Genomic DNA, 18,442 nt, shown 5'->3' on the forward strand with positions numbered 1-18,442 from the left:
AAAACAACAGGATGAAGACCACGTTCAAAAGACGTGGGCAGTGGGAAGGAAAGGAGAGAGAAGATGAAAACCTCCTCTGGAAACTCCTACCTTAACACAGTAATTCATAGAGAATCAGCCCAAGAACAATAAAAAAGCCCCAGAAGAGCAAAACATAAGCTATTAGACTTTATTTTCAAAATAGTTTGGATGCTCTTACACAGGGCACAGTGATGCTTAAAACTACCACATTTGCAATGACAGTACTTAAAAAAAGTTCAGTTTAATAAAACATCAAGATAAATAAGGTGAACAACTTAACCATCATATTATTAAAAAATTTCAGATGCCAACTGCAAAAAGAGTTTCCTCCAGGAATAATTTTCTTTGTAAAGCATTTTATTTCTAGTATCAGCTTCCTATTCAGAATCTTCTACATACGAAAAAGCACTGTGAAAACCAACTGTTTGAAATACCTTTAGTTTATAATCCTTGTTTAGCATCACAAACACCTCTTAGATCTGTGCCAAGCGTATGACCAAAATAGCTCATATTTCTTTGAAAAATGTTCCCTATGTCATCATTAAAAGGAAAACTATCAGTTACAAATTAATGCAGCGTTGTCTGTGGAGTTAGCTGGTTTATGTCACTGCTTGTCAACATGAGCTGCTGTGACAGGTTTATCAGGAAATTTTCATGCTTCTGGGTGTTTTTAAAGTAAATAAAATCCAGTTTTCCTGTTGTCTGAAAGCTTATATTTCAGTATGACAAACAATATACAACCTTGGCAAAACATGGGCATACTGCTATGGCACAGCAATGCAGACAAAAGAAATACCACACTCCTACCCAAGGCTTATTCTGACATCAGGAAATAATCTCTCACAATACTGTTACAGGATACCTGCACATCAGCCACATGAATATATGTTCTAGTGACATAAGGGAAGCAGCTGTAAGATAACAAGAGTTCTGGCACTAAGATCTCCTCAGTTTAGAAAGGGTCTCAGAGAAAAAAAAAAAAAAAACACCACACACACACAAACAAAACACCACCTCCACAACCTTCAAAGTGGCTGGAGCAATATAAAGGTAATAGGATTGAACTAATATATGCCTGCAAGTTACATTCCAGTAGGCAATTATAACATTATTATTAACCATACACAGCTTCGCAGAATTCCTAACAACAGAGCTATGCAAAACTTGAAGGCCTTCCTCCTTCAAAAAATAGAAAACAATACAATGAAAACGCTAAAGCAAATGATGGAAGCAAAGAGAAAACTTATAGCTGAGTAATCAAATCACTGTACGAAAGCAAACTCCCATTAAACATAACGCTGCATCGACTATAAGAAGGCACAACGTACTGAAGTCCCAGTTCCATCAACAACACAAAATATTCAAAAAGAGATTCACGTGTAATTTTTCAAATTGTAGCAACTAAAGCAAATCAACAGAAGGACCTACTTCTTTATGAAAAGTTTCTGCTATCACAACTTGAAAAATGTTATCTTACAAGCAATTTAACAGCTGGTAACTGACTTTTTCATATACAAAATCAAATTGAAACCTTGAAGAAAACTCAAACCACAGAATGAATTGTCTGGTATTAACACTCTGTTTGGCTCTTGCTGCCTGTTTTCATTTTAGCTCAGAAATAGGTAGGCCTTCAAGCAATGCACCAACCACATGACCAAGCGAAGGTCTCTTCAGTGGGGGAAAAAAAATAGACTAGGTAATTATTTTCACCTTTTGCTTTAAGTAAATTCTGTTAGAAAGACAAATAAAGGATGAAATTAGGGCCACACTATCTCATTTTTGAGAAGCCAATTGTATACAAAAAGACACTTCAATATACAGTGACTCTTACGATTAATCACCTCCTATTTTGAACTATTCCTCAGTGTAAGAGATAAACATATACAGTTCTTACAGCTTCTTCCTGTTCAAGTACCTATTATGAATGCAATATTAATGCAGCAGAGCTTCCTATACTAGCAGTTGTTTGAAAGTTTAAAGGAATATTTTTAAACATGAAAATCAATGGTTCATTTACAAACACCTACAGATTAGATACCCAATGCACCAGACTGCCTGCAGCAAGTACTTTTCCTTAGAGAACAAGCCTATTTTGAGTTTCTGGGTTTAGCTGGATTTTTTTGTTTGGTGGTGTTGTTTTTAAATATTTTGGACTCACTTGTGTATCAGCAGATCCAGTGGTGTGTACTGCATCTGGCACTCTGGCCTGAAGAAAGAATAAAGAGGAGGTGAGGCACAGAAAAGGAAACAAACAACCTGTTTTTCTTTTTATTCAGGTCTTCGAACACACTTTTCATTTCGACTTCAACGTCCAAATACACAAGAATAAAGATACACATAATGTATTTTAATGATATATCTGAACAGGGTCACAGCATGAACAATGTCAATATAAGGCAAATAAGGGATTGAAGATAGACTGTTCTAGCTACCATTAAAAACATCTAAATTTCCACAGCTGGATTTTATAAACATGCCAGTAACACCACTACATGGAGAAAAAAATTGTTTGTTACACTGAATCTACAAGAGTTGTCATTAAAGGCTGTTAAAGATTACATGAAGTGCTTAATTATATTTGCCTTACTATAAAATCATTTCCAAAACTGCTCTTAGTATGTTGTGCATAGATGGAAGCTGGACACCTCAAGAACAGTAATTTAAGTGACTATGTACTAATTAATATTATTACTTTAAACTGTAACTGAACTTTAACACATAAACCACCATATACACAAAATTTGCATAGGCTTTTTTTAAAATCAGTTTTTTAAATGAGTTTAAGTGATGGAGAACACTCCAACAAACAGGACTAAACACACTTTTAAATTCTATAATGGCTAAATTTCAGAAAACCTCACTGACGTAACATCTACTCTTAAGACATAACAGCCTGATGCACAATTCATCCCTAAATTGAAGTTTAAGTCAAAATAAAACATTCTCATTGGCTAAAATCTGTTCATTATTTACAGAACACTAGCACTTCTCCTTATTACCAGGAATTTATAGTTTCTACCAGAAATAGTAATATACGGTGCTCATCTCCAGTCTTCCAAAACGGACAAACACCAAATGCTACTCTAGAAGATAATTTACTAGACCTCGTTTTCATTTTGCATCATGCTTTTTCATCAACTAAGATAGGAATACACTTGTCCAAAGATAAATGTCTCTATGTTTTACAGTGAAATCAGTTTAGAAAAAAAAGGTAGACAGCACTTCAAGAACCACAACTAAGTCCACAAATGTAAAGAGAGACACAAAGATACAATCCTCAAAAGGGAGAAGCAAAAGACTCCTAGGCATATATGTTTGGGTTTTGGTTTTTTTTTTAAGAAAGAGAAAGGGGAAAAACAAACAAACAAAAAAACCCAATTACATCTTATTCTCAAAGACCTCCCAAATCCACTTACCTGCAACACTATACATTACTCACAAGGCACATCTTTGCAAAAAGTTAATAAAAAGTTTAGTTCACGTGTTCCAGTAGCAGTTCACTAAAATACATGTGGAAGCAAATACCACAAGCATCTTTTACTAATATCGCTTCCTGCAAACTTTTCCCCTGTATTTGGTGTTGGATTTTTTCGTGATTCACAACTGCCTATGGCACTTAAATCAGTAATCTGTTATCCACAGTTCTACATACTGCAAAAACGTAGCTTAAGGAAACCCTCCCCCAGAGAGTTTATGAATGTATAGCACAACATCACACAGATAAAAGACACTGTGCAAAAGAATTTCAGAGCTTGAAAAGGGCATTCTTCCTGCTGCCAGCTGCCACCCTGCAGCAACCAACACATCCATTACAATTCCATCCTTAAACCAAAAAATTTCCAGACCTGCAGTTAAAAAGATAAGTCTCAAAGGTGGACTGATACAATACCGTCTGCCTTAGTGTACTGACAGAGTCAAGACCTAGCACTGCTTAGGGGAAGGAGGCTGTTTGGCAACAGCAGAATGAGGCTCTGACTCCCTCCCAGTGCACAAGGCGAGGAAGGCGCCAAGGAGCTGTGAACCAGGGGTGTCACCAACAGGTATTTCCCAGCTCAGTGAAAGAACAATGGTATCTACCCGGTGGAAGAAGACCAAAATGGATGTGGGAACCCAGACAGAGCTCCCACGGAAGGAGGCGATGGTGCAGGTCGCAGGCTGCAGGGAATGCTACAGCGTCTCTGTGGTGTCAGGGGGCTGTGTGCGCTGTGAGCAAGTAAATGATCTGCTCGGCCGAGCGGCACAGCTGCAAAGCCACGTTGAAAGGCTTCAAGCCGAAGTAGAAAGGCTTAGGAGCATTCGGGAGGCTGAAATGGAGATAGACTGGTGGAGCCAGGCTCTGCCTTCCCTGCAACAAAAAAAATGGGAGCACCTGCTGGAGAGCTCCCAGGATCAAGGGACCCCTGTACTCTGCCCCTCTCAGGTGGAAAACAATAACCTAGAGAGGAGTGAGTGGAGGCAAGTCTATGGCCATGGCAAAAGGCGAGTGCCCTCCTTGCCTACTTTGCCTCCACAGGTGCCTCTGAGCGATAGATATGAAGCCCTAGTGGAATACAGCCGGTCCAACGGGGATGTGGTGGAGAGGCAACCTATATCAGAGGTCCCACCACAGTCAGAAAAACCTGACAGGCGTATAGCTACCTCCTCCACAAGGAGGAAGAGAAGAGTTTTAGTGGTTGGAGACTCCTTCCTAAAGGGACCTGAGGGCCCAATATGCAGAGCTGACCCCCATCACAGGGAGGTCTGCAGCCTGCCTGGAGCCCGAATCAGGGATATCATCAGGAAACTCCCCAACCTGGTGAAGGCTACAGACTACTACCCCCTGCTGATCTTCCAGACAGGTGGGGAAGAAGCTGCATCCCGTAGTCTGAGGGGGATGAAGAAAGACTACAAGGCCCTAGGACGGTTGGTGAAAGAGTCTGGGGCACAAGTTGTTTTCTCCTCCCTCCTTCCATTTTCAGGTGATGACGCGGGATGGAATAGTAGGATTCTCTCTATTAACGCCTGGCTACGAGACTGGTGCTACAGGCAGGGCTTTGGGTTCTTTGATAATGGCTGGTTTTATAAGACAACAGGCGTGACAGTGATACATGGGAAAGGTTTATGTCGTAGGGGCAAAAGGGTTCTGGGACAGGAATTAGCAGGGCTCATTCGGAGAGCTTTAAACTAGATTCGAAGGGGGATGGGGTAGTAGCTGGGCTTGCACCACTGGGGCAACGCTCTAGTGTTGAGGTAGACCAGGAGGCCCCCCATCCCCCTGGGGTGAAATCGGTGTGCCCAGCTCGCTCCCTGAAATGCCTGTACACCAATGCACGCAGCATGGGGAATAAGCAGGAGGAGTTGGAAATCCGTGTTCGGTCGGGGGGCTATGATCTAGTGGCAATTACAGAGACTTGGTGGGACGCCTCGCATGACTGGAATGTGGTCATGGATGGCTATGTCCTGTTCAGGAAAGACAGGCCGCTAAGGAGAGGTGGTGGAGTTGCTCTTTATGTGAGTGAGCAGCTAGAATGTATTGAGTTCTGTCCAGGGGCGGATCAGGAGCGAGTTGAGAGTTTGTGGGTGCGAATTAAGGGGCAGGCTGGCAGGGGTGATACTGTTGTGGGTGTCTATTACAGGCCACCGGATCAGGATGAGGACGGTGATGAGGCCTTCTACAGGCAGCTGAGAGCAGTCTCGCAATTACAGGGCCTGGTTGTTGCGGGGGATTTCAACTACCCTGATATTTGCTGGGAGGCCTACTCAGCCAGCCATCCTCAGTCCAGGAGGTTCCTCCAGTGCGTTGATGATAACTTTCTGATGCAAATGGTGGATGAGCCAACTAGGAGAGGAGCGCTGCTGGATCTGATCCTCACTAACAAGGAGGGTCCGGTTGAAGAGGTGAAGGTTGAGGGCAGCCTTGGTTGTAGTGACCATGAGATGGTAGAGTTCAGGATCTCATGTGGCAGGAACAGAATAGCTAGCAGAATCGCAACCCTCGACTTCAGGAGGGCCAACTTTGGCCTTTTCAAGCAATTGCTAGGGGAAATCCCATGGGACAGGCTACTAGAAGGTAAGGGGGCCCAAGATAGTTGGTTAGCATTCAAGGACTGCTTCTTCCGAGCTCAAGATCAGAGCATCCCAACAGGTAGGAAGTCAAGGAAGGGTACCAGGAGACCTGCATGGTTAAACAGGGAACTGCTTGGCAAACTCAAGTGGAAGAAGAGGGTGTACAGATCATGGAAGGAGGGGCTGGCCACTTGGGAGGAATATAAGTCTGTTGTCAGAGGATGTAGGGAGGCAACTAGGAAAGCTAAGACCTCCTTGGAATTAAACCTTGCAAGAGAGGTCAAGGACAACAGAAAGGGCTTCTTCAAATACATTGCAGGTAAAGCCAACACTAGAGGCAATGTAGGCCCACTGATGAATGAGGTGGGGGTCCTGGAGACAGAGGATAAAAAGAAGGCGGAGTTACTGAATGCCTTCTTTGCCTCTGTGTATACTGTTGGAGGCTGTCCTGAGGAGCCCTGGACCCCTGCGGCCTCAGAAGAAGTCAGGATAGAGGAGGAATCTGTCTTGGTTGATGAGGGCTGGGTCAGGGACCAATTAAGCAACCTGGACGTCCATAAATCCATGGGTCCTGATGGGATGCACCCGCGGGTGCTGAGGGAGCTGGCGGAAGTCATTGCTAGGCCACTCTCCATCATCTTTGCTAAATCGTGGGCAACAGGAGAAGTGCCTGAGGACTGGAGGAAAGCGAATGTCACTCCAGTCTTCAAAAAGGGCAAGAAGGAGGACCCAGGCAACTATAGACCGGTCAGCCTCACCTCCATCCCCGGAAAGGTGATGGAACAACTTGTCCTTGGTGCTGTCTCTAGACACATCAAGGATAGGGGGATCATTAGGGGCACTCAGCATGGCTTCACCAACGGGAAGTCATGCTCAACCAACTTGATAGCCTTTTATGAGGATGTTACCTGGTGGATAGATGATGGTAAAGCTGTGGATGTGGTCTATCTCGATTTCAGTAAAGCGTTTGACACGGTCTCCCACAGTATCCTCACAGCTAAACTGAGGAAGTGTGATCTGGATGATCGGGTAGTGAGGTGGATTGTGAACTGGCTGAAGGAAAGAAGCCAGAGAGTGGTGGTCAATGGGACAGAGCCCAGTTGGAGGTCTGTGTCTAGCGGAGTCCCGCAAGGGTCGGTACTGGGACCAGTTCTATTCAATACATTCATTAATGACTTGGATGAGGGATTAGAGTGCACTGTCAGCAAATTCGCTGATGACACAAAACTGGGAGGAGTGGCTGACGCACCGGAAGGCTGCGCAGCCATTCAGAGAGACCTGGACAGGCTGGAGAGTTGGGCGGGGAGAAATTTAATGAAATATAACAAGGGCAAGTGTAGAGTCCTGCATCTGGGCAAGAACAACCCCATGTACCAGTACAAGTTGGGGACAGAGCTGTTGGAGAGCAGCATAGGGGAAAGGGACCTGGGGGTCCTAGTGGACAACAGGATGACCATGAGCCAGCAGTGTGCCCTTGTGGCCAAGAAGGCCAATGGCATCCTGGGGTGTATTAGAAGGGGTGTGGTTAGCAGGTCGAGAGAGGTTCTCCTCCCCCTCTACTCTGCCCTGGGGAGGCCGCATCTGGAGTATTGTGTCCAGTTCTGGGCCCCTCAGTTCAAGAAGGACAGGGAACTGCTAGAGAGAGTCCAGCACAGAGCCACGAAGATGATTAAGGGGGTGGAACATCTCCCTTGTGAGGAGAGGCTGAGGGAGCTGGGTCTCTTTAGCTTGGAGAAGAGGAGACTGAGGGGTGACCTCATTAATGTTTATAAATATGTAAAGGGCAAGTGTCAAGAGGATGGAGCCAGGCTCTTCTCAGTGACATCCCTTGACAGGACAAGGGGCAATGGGTGCAAGCTGGAACACAGGAGGTTCCACATAAATATGAGGAAAAACTTCTTTACGGTGAGGGTGACCGAACACTGGAACAGGCTGCCCAGAGAGGTTGTGGAGTCTCCTTCTCTGGAGACATTCAAAACCCGCCTGGACGCGTTCCTGTGTGATATGGTCTAGGCAATCCTGCCCCGGCAGGGGGATTGGACTAGATGATCTTTCGAGGTCCCTTCCAATCCCTAACATTCTGTGATTCTGTGAAATGATCATTTCTCAGTTCTCCAGATCTGTTTCATTCATAGAAGTTTTGGGAAGCTACACCTTCCAATGAGGACGGGCGCTGAAGCTGCTTACAGGGAGGACAACAAACAAGGCATCACACACAGTAACAAACAGCATCAATGCTCAGTACAATGACACTTAAAACACGACATCCTGAGGAAGAACGGAAAAAAAGTAACAGACACCACATCTGTTTCTCCAGCAACAGAGCAAATGATAGTGCTTGGAAAGGCTTTCAATGTACAGCAGCACACAAGAGATTCTGCGGGCTAACACCAGGAAAGCAGGCCAACAATCAGAAAAGCCTGCAGGTTGCTGAGCTAGAAGTACAGCAGCGCTTCCCAACCTACCAACAGGGACCACGGCACTGTGGAGCAAGGCACCCCGAATGTGAGCCAAGCAGCAGAATTTCTACTAAGGTGCACTCTGAAAACTTCTAAAAGCAGTTTTAGCTTTTAGACCAACTTTTTCCCACAGCAACTAGCAGTTTTGCACATTATTTGCTTCTTAAACAGTTCTTTTTTAAGAATAAAATCTTCTCTTCCCAACTATAAACTATAAATTTAGTCCATACCTTTGGTACCGCTTCTGACCATCCAAGCAACTGTACGCACAAAGCACAAGATGAAATAATTCTTTACAAAATTACACATTGCTATCTGCCTGTTTCTAAGTAGCAGCTATTAAAAAACCACTACTTCTCACAGCACTGCACTTCACAGGCATCTGCATCACCTTGACAGAAGGGGCAATTTTCCTTAAGAGTTACACCAGCTGAGCTGACCCCGCAGAATCACAAAGTCTAACATTCACAGAGAGGAGCATTTCAGAAGATGTTACCCACCTGTTCTGAAACCTGGAACAGAATTATTTTTCCCCTCTTCTCATCATGTTAAGTAGCTCAACTGAACTAACTGTTGAAAGAAACCTAACCGAAGTTCTGTCCTGCACCTGATGACGACTGAGATGTGAGGATAGCTCCTTCAGGTTCAAATCAGTGACAGAAAAAATGTGTTGAGTCCATCTTTCAGTCATTGCCAGCATAATCAATCTATAAGTGTCCTCTTACTCCCAATTCACTGCCTCTACCACTCTGCATTAAACCTATCTTTTTTTTTTTTTCCCTTAACCAACTATTTTCCAGCTGGATCCCTTTCTCAATCTCTTTGAATGCACAGGTCCCTCAAAGAATTGTGCCAGCATAACTCAAGTAGCAATACAGGCAGCTGAAATGGCATTCCAGTAAAATACGGCCCTGTCAAACCACAGTCTTGGAGGTCAGGTGGCTGAAAGCTCCATTACTGAGTCCAGTGAAGTTTACACAACCTTCAAAAAAAAAAAAAAAAATCTTCAAAGGAGTGAGATTTATGAGAGTGAGATTTATGACAAATTCCTATCAGAAAGCCAAAGCAAAGAGCATTCTCTCCGATTCTGATGTTTAAATTTTCTTCCAGCTTCATGGCAGCTTCCAAAGAAAACAGAGAAGAGACGACTGCTCTCCCAAATCTTCCTTCCTGTCAGCAGTGCAAGTGCCCACAAATCCAGCTCTTCATAGCTTCTCCAAATTTAACGATCTCTGGGTAAAACTGGCATGATCAAGTTATTTCACAAATATTTAAAACACACTGTATAACATAAGCAAATATCTTTTTTTTTTTAATAATTAACACTGATGTAATTTAGTAAAACAACAAAGAGCAACAAAAGCTGCCAATAAAACCCAGAAGACAATCCCGTGGCCTTCCAAATGCTGAATGTTATTTTTACAACTGTAATGGCTACAACTTGGACATAAATAAAAGCCCTGCCCTTGCAAAAACTAATAGCTTCAGGGTAAAGTGTTTACAAGAGACTCCAGTGTAAGACACTCTTGCCGTGTTTCAACACCTTCCATTGATTCTCCCCCATACTGGGCAGCTGCTCACACTGAGCTAGATCACTTTTCCAGATCTAACTGATCACCTAGGAAAAACAGAGTTGAGAAGGTTCAGCCAAACCAATTTCCAATTCATAGCAGGCTCCCCTACTCCCCCAAAATCATGCCAAATCAACTAAAGAGGACAATGTTTGGGAGGGAAAAAGTAGCTAAGGCTGGGATTGTTTTGTATCAGCAAAGAAAAGCAAATGGTATCACAACCTAAATTAAGACGTTAAAATCCAGCAAAGGCGGGGAGGCTTCCAGCCCAAATTGTCTTTTCTCATTCTTCCTTTCTTTGCCAAACTGTCTAGAACACAAATGCTTGCAAACACCTGCAAATTATTTTACAGCTAATCTATTTACTCTTTACAATCACTGGAACAGTGCACATTAATATTATTCACTATTTCAATACATCACTTGCAGACACAAAAGTAAACGGAAGATTATTTTCTCCAAGGTACGCACAAGGAATGCTATTCCATTATAACCTTACACTCAGATGAACAGGAGCTGCCAACATTTAACTTTCTACTGCTAGAGAGGAAATGAGAAGGACAGACATCTCCTTTTAGGTTTCCATCAACAGAGTAACACACTTATGCCTCTCCTGCTCCTGGTCACCAGTTGAACAACAATACAGGGAAAGTTAGAGATCACGAGTTTCCCCGTCCTGCAGAATGCTACATCTAACTGGAATTCACCACATACAGATTTTACATTGCTGCTCTTCATATACCAACTTACCAAGGAAAGCTGTCCATTCATAAGCAAGTAATCACTGTTCTGCAACATTTCATTAACACATAACTTACTCCAAAGCCTGAGAAATGCATTGAAGATTAAGGAATGTTGTTAAAACATCTTTTAGAATGAAAAATGTGAAACCTACACCTTAGTCCAAGTAGATAATCTCTTCTGCCACATGGTACCCAATTTGTACAGTATTATACGTAAGAGCAGTAGACATGCAATAAGTCACTATTCTCAGAAGATAAAATAAGAAAATGGCAGAGTCACTGAGCAGCTAATATTTCATTACATCAAAATAATAATGGAACATAATCAGTATCTGCCATTTTAGAATCATACCCTACACTGACCTCCTGGCAGTCTTGGGCAATCTCTATTTTCTCTCCCTTAATTTTGTCCTTCTTTCCTATTTAGATTTCTGGAAATCTCAAGCACATATCTTTCTATCCTAATCTCAAAGTAACAAAGGAATAGATGATGCTTTTGCAACACATTTCACATCAGAGACTCTTAAACTTATTTAGAAGCTGACAGTATCACAAAAAGCAGCTACCACCACAGCCACATCCGCAATAGGTGCTCCTGCACCAGCACCATCTCCAGCAATGGTTTTCAAATAGACAACGCCTGACTGAAGCAAGGTTGACTTTAGAGTATAAAACAAAATAACTGGCTAGACGTTCAAAATCAGTACTTGGACACTACGACCGAAGAACAAACACCACACGTTCTGAAGGGGAGAAACCGTATCTTACTGTAAGTGTTCAAGCCTTCAACTGCTAGGCCACAGCTCTTCCCAGAACACAGAAAATAAAACATCACTGTGTCTTCCCAGGAGGTAGGCTAGAAGCCAGCAAAGGCACATCTTGGAATTGCCACTGAAACATATCCTATGGAGTCTACGAGACATATTTGTTTTGCAAGTACAATTATTCTTATAGCTTGCAAATACAATGCACCAAAAGAAATGCAGCCTAAAACTTCAATTTTGGTATGTAAGTAAATGAATCTTAAATGAATAAAAAAATCAAAATGTTTGATAAATAATGACTTTAGGAAACTGAGCAAAATGGTTATTTGCTTAGATTATTAAACCATAAACATTTTCATACAAGCTCAACTAAAAATACACATTTTTATCCTTGTGTTAATAAATTAATTTCAAAAAATAAGAATAGTACTAATTTCAGTAGTTATGGCATACTTCTTTCTGCAGACATCTGAAAAGTATCTCTACGGATATACACATTGCAAGCAGTCATGAAATGACAAAGACAGACACCGCATACACTCCGCTCACCCAGAGAAAGTTGACTCTGAAGGAAATAAACCCCAAGAGCTGGGCATGTCTTAGTTTATTTCACTTTTCAACAAAAAGATTCTCATGGATCCAGGTATGTACTATCGCTATTTTCTTTGGCACATAAAATAAAAGTGACAACACAAAACAAGAAGATCTAGAATGTAAAGCACGGGAATAAGACTACTGGAAACACTGCATATACATCTAGAGTAATGGGAAATTGAGGGGTGAGGGGGGACTACACAAAGATGGTAAGATACGGGACCTCCTCAACAGGCCTCGACAGACTAACACACGTGTTTGACTTTACATTCTCTAGTAGTCTCACTGAATTCAATGGGATGGATTACTTAGTATGAAGAGTTAAGTGTCTGCACATACCTCTGCAGAACTGCGATCTAGGACAGAAAACAATTCTTATAAATTAATTATTATTTTATATTAAAAAAATAATATCATCAGTACAGAAATAGTAAATGACAAAACAAAAAAGTCTATGATGTAACTGAAAAGAAAGTGATCACATCTGGATTGGTTTTGTGCACCATGTTATTGGTTGCAGTAATCAATAATTAAATTATTATTCTATAACTAATTATACTCGAAATCTCAAAATATTTTATTCCCTGGAAGCCATTTGCCATAAATCAAGACCTACTTTACTACTAAAGTCTTCTATCCAGCTCTTACTTGCAGCTTCAAGCCAAAGGCAAGATCCAAAAAAATGTATCCTGAAAATATTTTGAATAGATCATAAAAGGGAAACAAAAATAAAACTCTCCTACTCTAATAACTGGATAAACATGCAAAGGCTCTTGGTAACTACATTTCGGTTAGTTTCCTAGCAGCAAAAAAAAAAAAATAATCCTGGTTTAGCTGAATACAAAAATGGGCAAAAATTATTCATCTATATAGCACTGGAAATTCCTGAGCCAACATATGGCTTCTCCCTTGATTGATTTACACTCACAAAAAAAAAAAAAAAAAACAACAAAACCCAACAACAAAACTCAAAGATTTATATACTTCTAGTGTAAAACCTGCAACAAAGCTGAGTGAAAGGGAGTGTCACTAACCACTAATCCTCAAACCATCAGCTGCCAGTGCATCCCCCAAAACACACCTTACCCTCTGCTCTCCTGGCGGGAGGGGGATGCTCAGGGAGCAGGAAGCGCTGGGCTGTTCTCGCCCGCAGCCAGCCAGGCGCTGGTTTCAGCGCACAGCTCTGGACAAGTTGCCCAGAACTCCTGCACTACCTGGACTGCTGTTCTGCAAACCCAACCAACAGCGATTACAGGAAGTAGAGCGGGGCCGGTGCAAAGAGCGGGCAACGCCACGGTAGTTTTGTGAAAGCTGTAATTTCATCGCAAATCAAGAGACTCCATCTCTCAAATTATCGTTTTCCTTCACACTCGCAAGCTGGAAACCAACCCCACGCGGGCTCCAGCCCACGCGGGGAGCAGGACTCCCAGCATAAGCGAAATCAGACACGTACACGGGCCCTTGTAAGACTCGGGCATGAACTAACCGTCCGCACCCAAACCCGGGGATGCGCCGGTCCGAACAGGCCGGCCCGCGCGTGCCGTTACAGCGCGCTCCGCCGGGACCCCGCTGCCCCGCGGGCCCCGCCCGCCCACGCACCCTCTGCCGGGGGCACGGGGACGCGAGGAGGCCGCTACCGCCGGCCCGGGATAGAGACGTGCCCAGGACGGTCCCGAGGAGTGGGGATGCCCCGCGAGAGACCCGGGCCCCCGGCCTCGCCGCGCCGCCCCCCTCCCGCCTCCCCACCCCCTCCCGGGGCCCGCAGTCACCCCGAGCAAAGAGCAGGGACGGAGCAGGCCGCGCCGCCCGCGCCTCGCCACTCCGGGGCCCCACTGCCGCGCCAGCAGACGGCGGCCGTGCCCCCGGCGGCGGAGCAGGCCGGCAGGCCACAGGCCGCCCCCCGGAACGGCCTCACCTTCCCACTGGCTTTCTGCGAGCCGCTCGGCGCCTTGTCCGCCATCTTGCCTCTCCCCTCGCTCAGCCCTGGCGGCGAGGAAACGAGCGCCGATCCCACCGAGCCCGTGAGCGGAGGGCGGGAAGCCGATGGCCGAGCCACCGATTGGGCGGCCTCTGTGCGGGCGGGGCCGGTCCCCGTACCCTCTCCTCAGCGGAGAGGCGGGGGCAGCGCACCGGCACCGCGACACCCCGCCGCCCCCGCACCGTCTGCCGCGGGCGGCGTCTGTGTCCCCCGGGTCTCTTGCTCTCACATGAGCAGAAGAAAGCCCAAAAGTCGCTAGGCTGCTCAGATCTGCCTAGCAACCGGCTGCGGTGCGGCAGGCACCCCGACAGCCCTCGGCGGCCGGCCCGGGGCACCGCGCGAGGACGGGCCGCGCTGCTGAGCGCTGCGCTGTGAGCGGGCACCAGCCCCTCTCCTGCCCCTGTGGGGGACACGCGGTCCCGCGGGAGAAACCCCAACGCAGGGGTCGGCGTTCAGACACTGAGCCCCTCGGAGGGCAGGATCACACGGAGCCTTTTTAAATCATCGGCCGTTTTCCTACAGGACATCAGCAGGTGCCGGTGGGATGAGTAGAGCAGTAGCAGGACTCGGCTGAGGACACTGGAAGGCCCACGGGGTGGGTGGTGTGGCAATTCCCCGAGTGCCCTTGGTGCTCACGCAGGGTCAGGCTGGGCAGGACGGGCCGGGCGCTGCGCGGCTGCGGAGTCCCGCGCTTCAGCCGCCCCGCGCTTCAGCCGCCCCGCGCTTCAGCCGCCCCGCGCTTCAGCCGCCCCGCGCTTCAGCCGCCCCGCGCTTCAGCCGCCCCGCGCTTCAGCCGCCCCGCGCTTCAGCCGCCCCGCGCTTCAGCCGCCCCGCGCAGCTCTCCTCGTCCAGGTCCGCAGGCACTGAGCAGCACGTGGTCACACAATTTGGAGGCAGGGCTTGCCCCTAAACATCTAGCCAAGTGAAGCAGAAAGAACACTGTTTTGAACACCACCAAAATGTTACATCAAATCAAGAACAGCCCAGGAACAGTGAAGAGGATAGCAACGGCAAATCCTCTGTCGTTGGGCTTGATAGCGCATCACTGCAGCAACTTACTTTATTGAACATTGCTTAACTAGAGATTGTAACCTGAGGTCACATTGCATTTATAATGAGTCTTGCATTCCTTGCTTTTATAGATTTTCATCATAATGTGGAAGACGCTGGGGTTGAGATAATACTTAAGGAAAAGACAGTAGATAGATCCACAGAAATGAGTGAGAACTTTAAATCCACCAACTCCCAACACCTACTGCCCTGTGAGCAGCAGGAGAGAGCATGGCCTGCGCTAATAACCACGTTTGTCAGCTGAGGATGAAGTAGGAGCTTCCAGAAGAGGCAAAAGGAAAGCAAAAAGAGAGGGTGAGAAGGGCAGGGGCAACTGCAGAGGACTGGGAGTTTAGAGAGGAGGGCAAAAGCCTCAGGAAACCTCGCTTGCTGCAGGTGTGAATCCAGGTGCACGCGGAGATGGTCTGAGAGCCTGTTGCCCTGCCAGCAGCTATCTTTAGGGTGAAGGTTTAGCCATGAGTCTTTTCACAGCTGCTGTCATAGTACAGGTCCTGACGCTGACTGTCAAGGAAGTGGTTAGTGGAATAACACTACAGCGTCATGAAAACAAACGCTCAGGAGCTGCAGAAAAGTCTCCCTCAAAGCTGGAAAACACGGATCAATGCGTACAACCAGCACCGCAGGCACAAGTAAAAACTATCTACGACCATTTCTTGTTCCTCTGTGAAAAGCAGCTTCACAGGGACAGCGGGGAGCCGAGGACCGCCGCTCTGTGCGCCTGCCCCGGCAGAGGACAGGGCCCATCTGCCGCCGGGCACCACGCATCGCTCTGTCCCCACCGCCCCGGGGGCTGCTCCCCAGCTGCACCTCTCCGCACGCCTTAGGTGAAATTTACTACATTGCACGATTTCTACTCCCCAAGTCACACAAAAAATAGCAAAATAATAATAATAATAACCATTCTGTAGATGCAACTTGCTTTACGCTGCAATCAAATATGTGGTTGGCCAGACAGTGCTGCTGCAACTAAGAAAAAGGTGAGGCAGACAGAGAAGGGGCGTGTGGCAGAAATATGCATTTCTCCCTGCTTTTCAAGCCTCCTTCTACCGTTTGCAAAATAACTATGCAAAAATTTTCTGGTAATGGATTGGCAGCTAAGGATCAAGAGATATCAGAGGTTTATTGAGCCCCCATCAGCAATAAGCAATTACAACAATAAGTGTTTGCTATACCTACAGCTGACACAGTACCTTACCATCTAGGATCTCACCTTCTGCTCTGGAGGACTGTTCTCCATTTCTGCAACCACCTGCACAGCTTTCTGTGGGCACCTCGAGGCTTTGCACAGATTTGCAATGGAAATACTGCTAGCTTGGTAGGAAGGAGGGGGAAGTAAAACCCACTCCTTGACAGCGGGATTTGGGGACAATTCCATCAGTCTTTTTAGGATTTGTTGAGCTCCAAACTTGCCCATAGAGGAGCCCTTCCACAGGAAGGAATGGTGTTGGCCAAGGAACTTTAGAGATGGCTTAGGCAGGATCTTATTGCTTCAGAATCCAGTCAAGTCCTTCTCTTCCCCCATCTTTCTCACTGTTTTCTTGAGAACCACTTCACCAGCCTGCAGAGGCATAGGATTAATGTCATCTATGACCCACTTTTGGATTTTTTTTTAACACGGTAGTGGAAACAGGTGCAGCAATGAGTTGGAAGCAAACCAGCTGGAGAACTTGTACTGGACAGAAGGTGCACTTAGGGCCGCAGGAGGAGCACTAGATGCTCCTCAGCTCTCCTGGGACTGCATTAATAAACCTGGAATGAAAGAAAGACTTACACTTCTGGATAAAAAGCAAACATCTAGTTGGAAAGAGGAACGTGCCCTTGGATGCCAGAGTTCTGGGGCCACTAATGTTTAGAAAATTCATGCTCCATTTGGCCTCAATCCCTTTATTTAATCCACCTCATTAATCCTTTTTAATTATCCACCTCATTGTTTAAATCCTCTGCTTACTGCTCAGCCTCTATGCTCTTTTGTAATTAATAAACTGCACCAAATTAAGAGCCTCATGATCCAGAGCATTCTGTGAAAAACAGGAAGTATATAGTTAGAGATTCAAAGGTCATCTCTAAAGATACTTTTTCAGAATGAACTGTACTCCTGAATCTGTTCTATTTATAACACATTGCAATAGTACAGTACCACTTGTGTACAGTCAGTGAATGACAACACATGTCAGTGTCTTGGGCTTAATGGGAGAGAAAGGGGAGGGAGGAGAGATGAGTGAGATGCAGAAATCTGTAGAGAATTAATGCTGGAAAGAGTAGGCTAATAATAATATTAAAAAGGAAATATTAGATATTTTTCATTATAATGCAGCAGGTCTGGTTGCATGCAGACCTGGGAGTTGTTTATTAACTGTTGTTACAATGACAGATATCATTAGGCAATATACTAGGGAAAATCATGAATTATCATAAATAATTAACACTAAGCTACATTAAGTAAACCACATGCTGCGGTGCATTACCCTTGTCTTTCTGCCTGTTTTTTTCCCACATTCAGAGGAATTTTCTTAAAGTGTGAAGTGGGTTTTCCCAGTTTGCTGTGTTTAGAGTTTTTTTCAGATTGGTTTTATTGCTGTTTTTTAAAGCATGAAGAACACAAACCTGAAAATATTCAACTTGGAGGTAAAGACGGCAGAAAATTAGAAGCTCCTGGTGAAAGAGGTTAAAATGAACATAGCTATGCAACCATGATGGTGTCAGTTATTGTTATTCCCTTTACCATATCAAGCTTCTCTTATCTCCAAGTGAGGCTTCAAAACACAAGTGTCAGTTTCACTTTTCTTTATCTATTAAGGAATTATGTTTATAAAGTATAATTGACCTGAATTAGTTACTCAAGAAGGAGAAAATGATGCAAGGATTCCTGTTTATCCAGTCTGAAAAAAGATAGTGGGGTAGAATCTCCAAAGGAAAGTTGATCTCTTCAGTATTAGATCAAAGCACAGTGCCTACTCAATTATTACAAAAGATCATAATCGCTGCAGTAGAAGGTTACCCGTCGAGACATCATTTTCATGAGATTGATACACACTTGAGAAAGGATTAAAAAAAAAAAAATCACATAGGACAAAAGGACCATGTTTGTATGTCTGTGTATCTGTTAAGATGTTCTCCCAGAGAAACTGCAAGCATTAGCTACATTAGACAAAGTTAGACGAGGCTAAAGCCTCTCTTTCTTTAACACCTACTCTTC

The 18,442-nt window shown here is 44.9% G+C and overlaps 1 protein-coding gene across 5 annotated transcripts in view; it reads right to left on the reverse strand.

Annotated features, from left to right (window-relative positions):
- Nucleotides 1–14,183, reverse strand: part of U2SURP (U2 snRNP associated SURP domain containing) — a 56,161-nt gene extending 41,978 nt beyond the window's left edge. For all 5 annotated transcript variants that reach the window (XM_068406010.1, XM_068406009.1, XM_068406008.1 and 2 more), the window contains exons 1-2: nucleotides 14,113–14,183; nucleotides 2,180–2,227 (exon numbers count right to left, since the gene is read on the reverse strand). In XM_068406010.1, coding sequence (XP_068262111.1) covers nucleotides 2,180–2,227; nucleotides 14,113–14,157 — 93 coding nt within the window. In that variant the 5' untranslated portion in view covers nucleotides 14,158–14,183. The remainder of the gene's footprint in view (nucleotides 1–2,179; nucleotides 2,228–14,112) is intronic.
- Nucleotides 14,184–18,442: the final 4,259 nt, after the last annotated feature.

This window comes from Nyctibius grandis, chromosome 8, assembly GCF_013368605.1.
Source record: "Nyctibius grandis isolate bNycGra1 chromosome 8, bNycGra1.pri, whole genome shotgun sequence".
Lineage (NCBI taxonomy): Eukaryota > Metazoa > Chordata > Aves > Nyctibiiformes > Nyctibiidae > Nyctibius > Nyctibius grandis.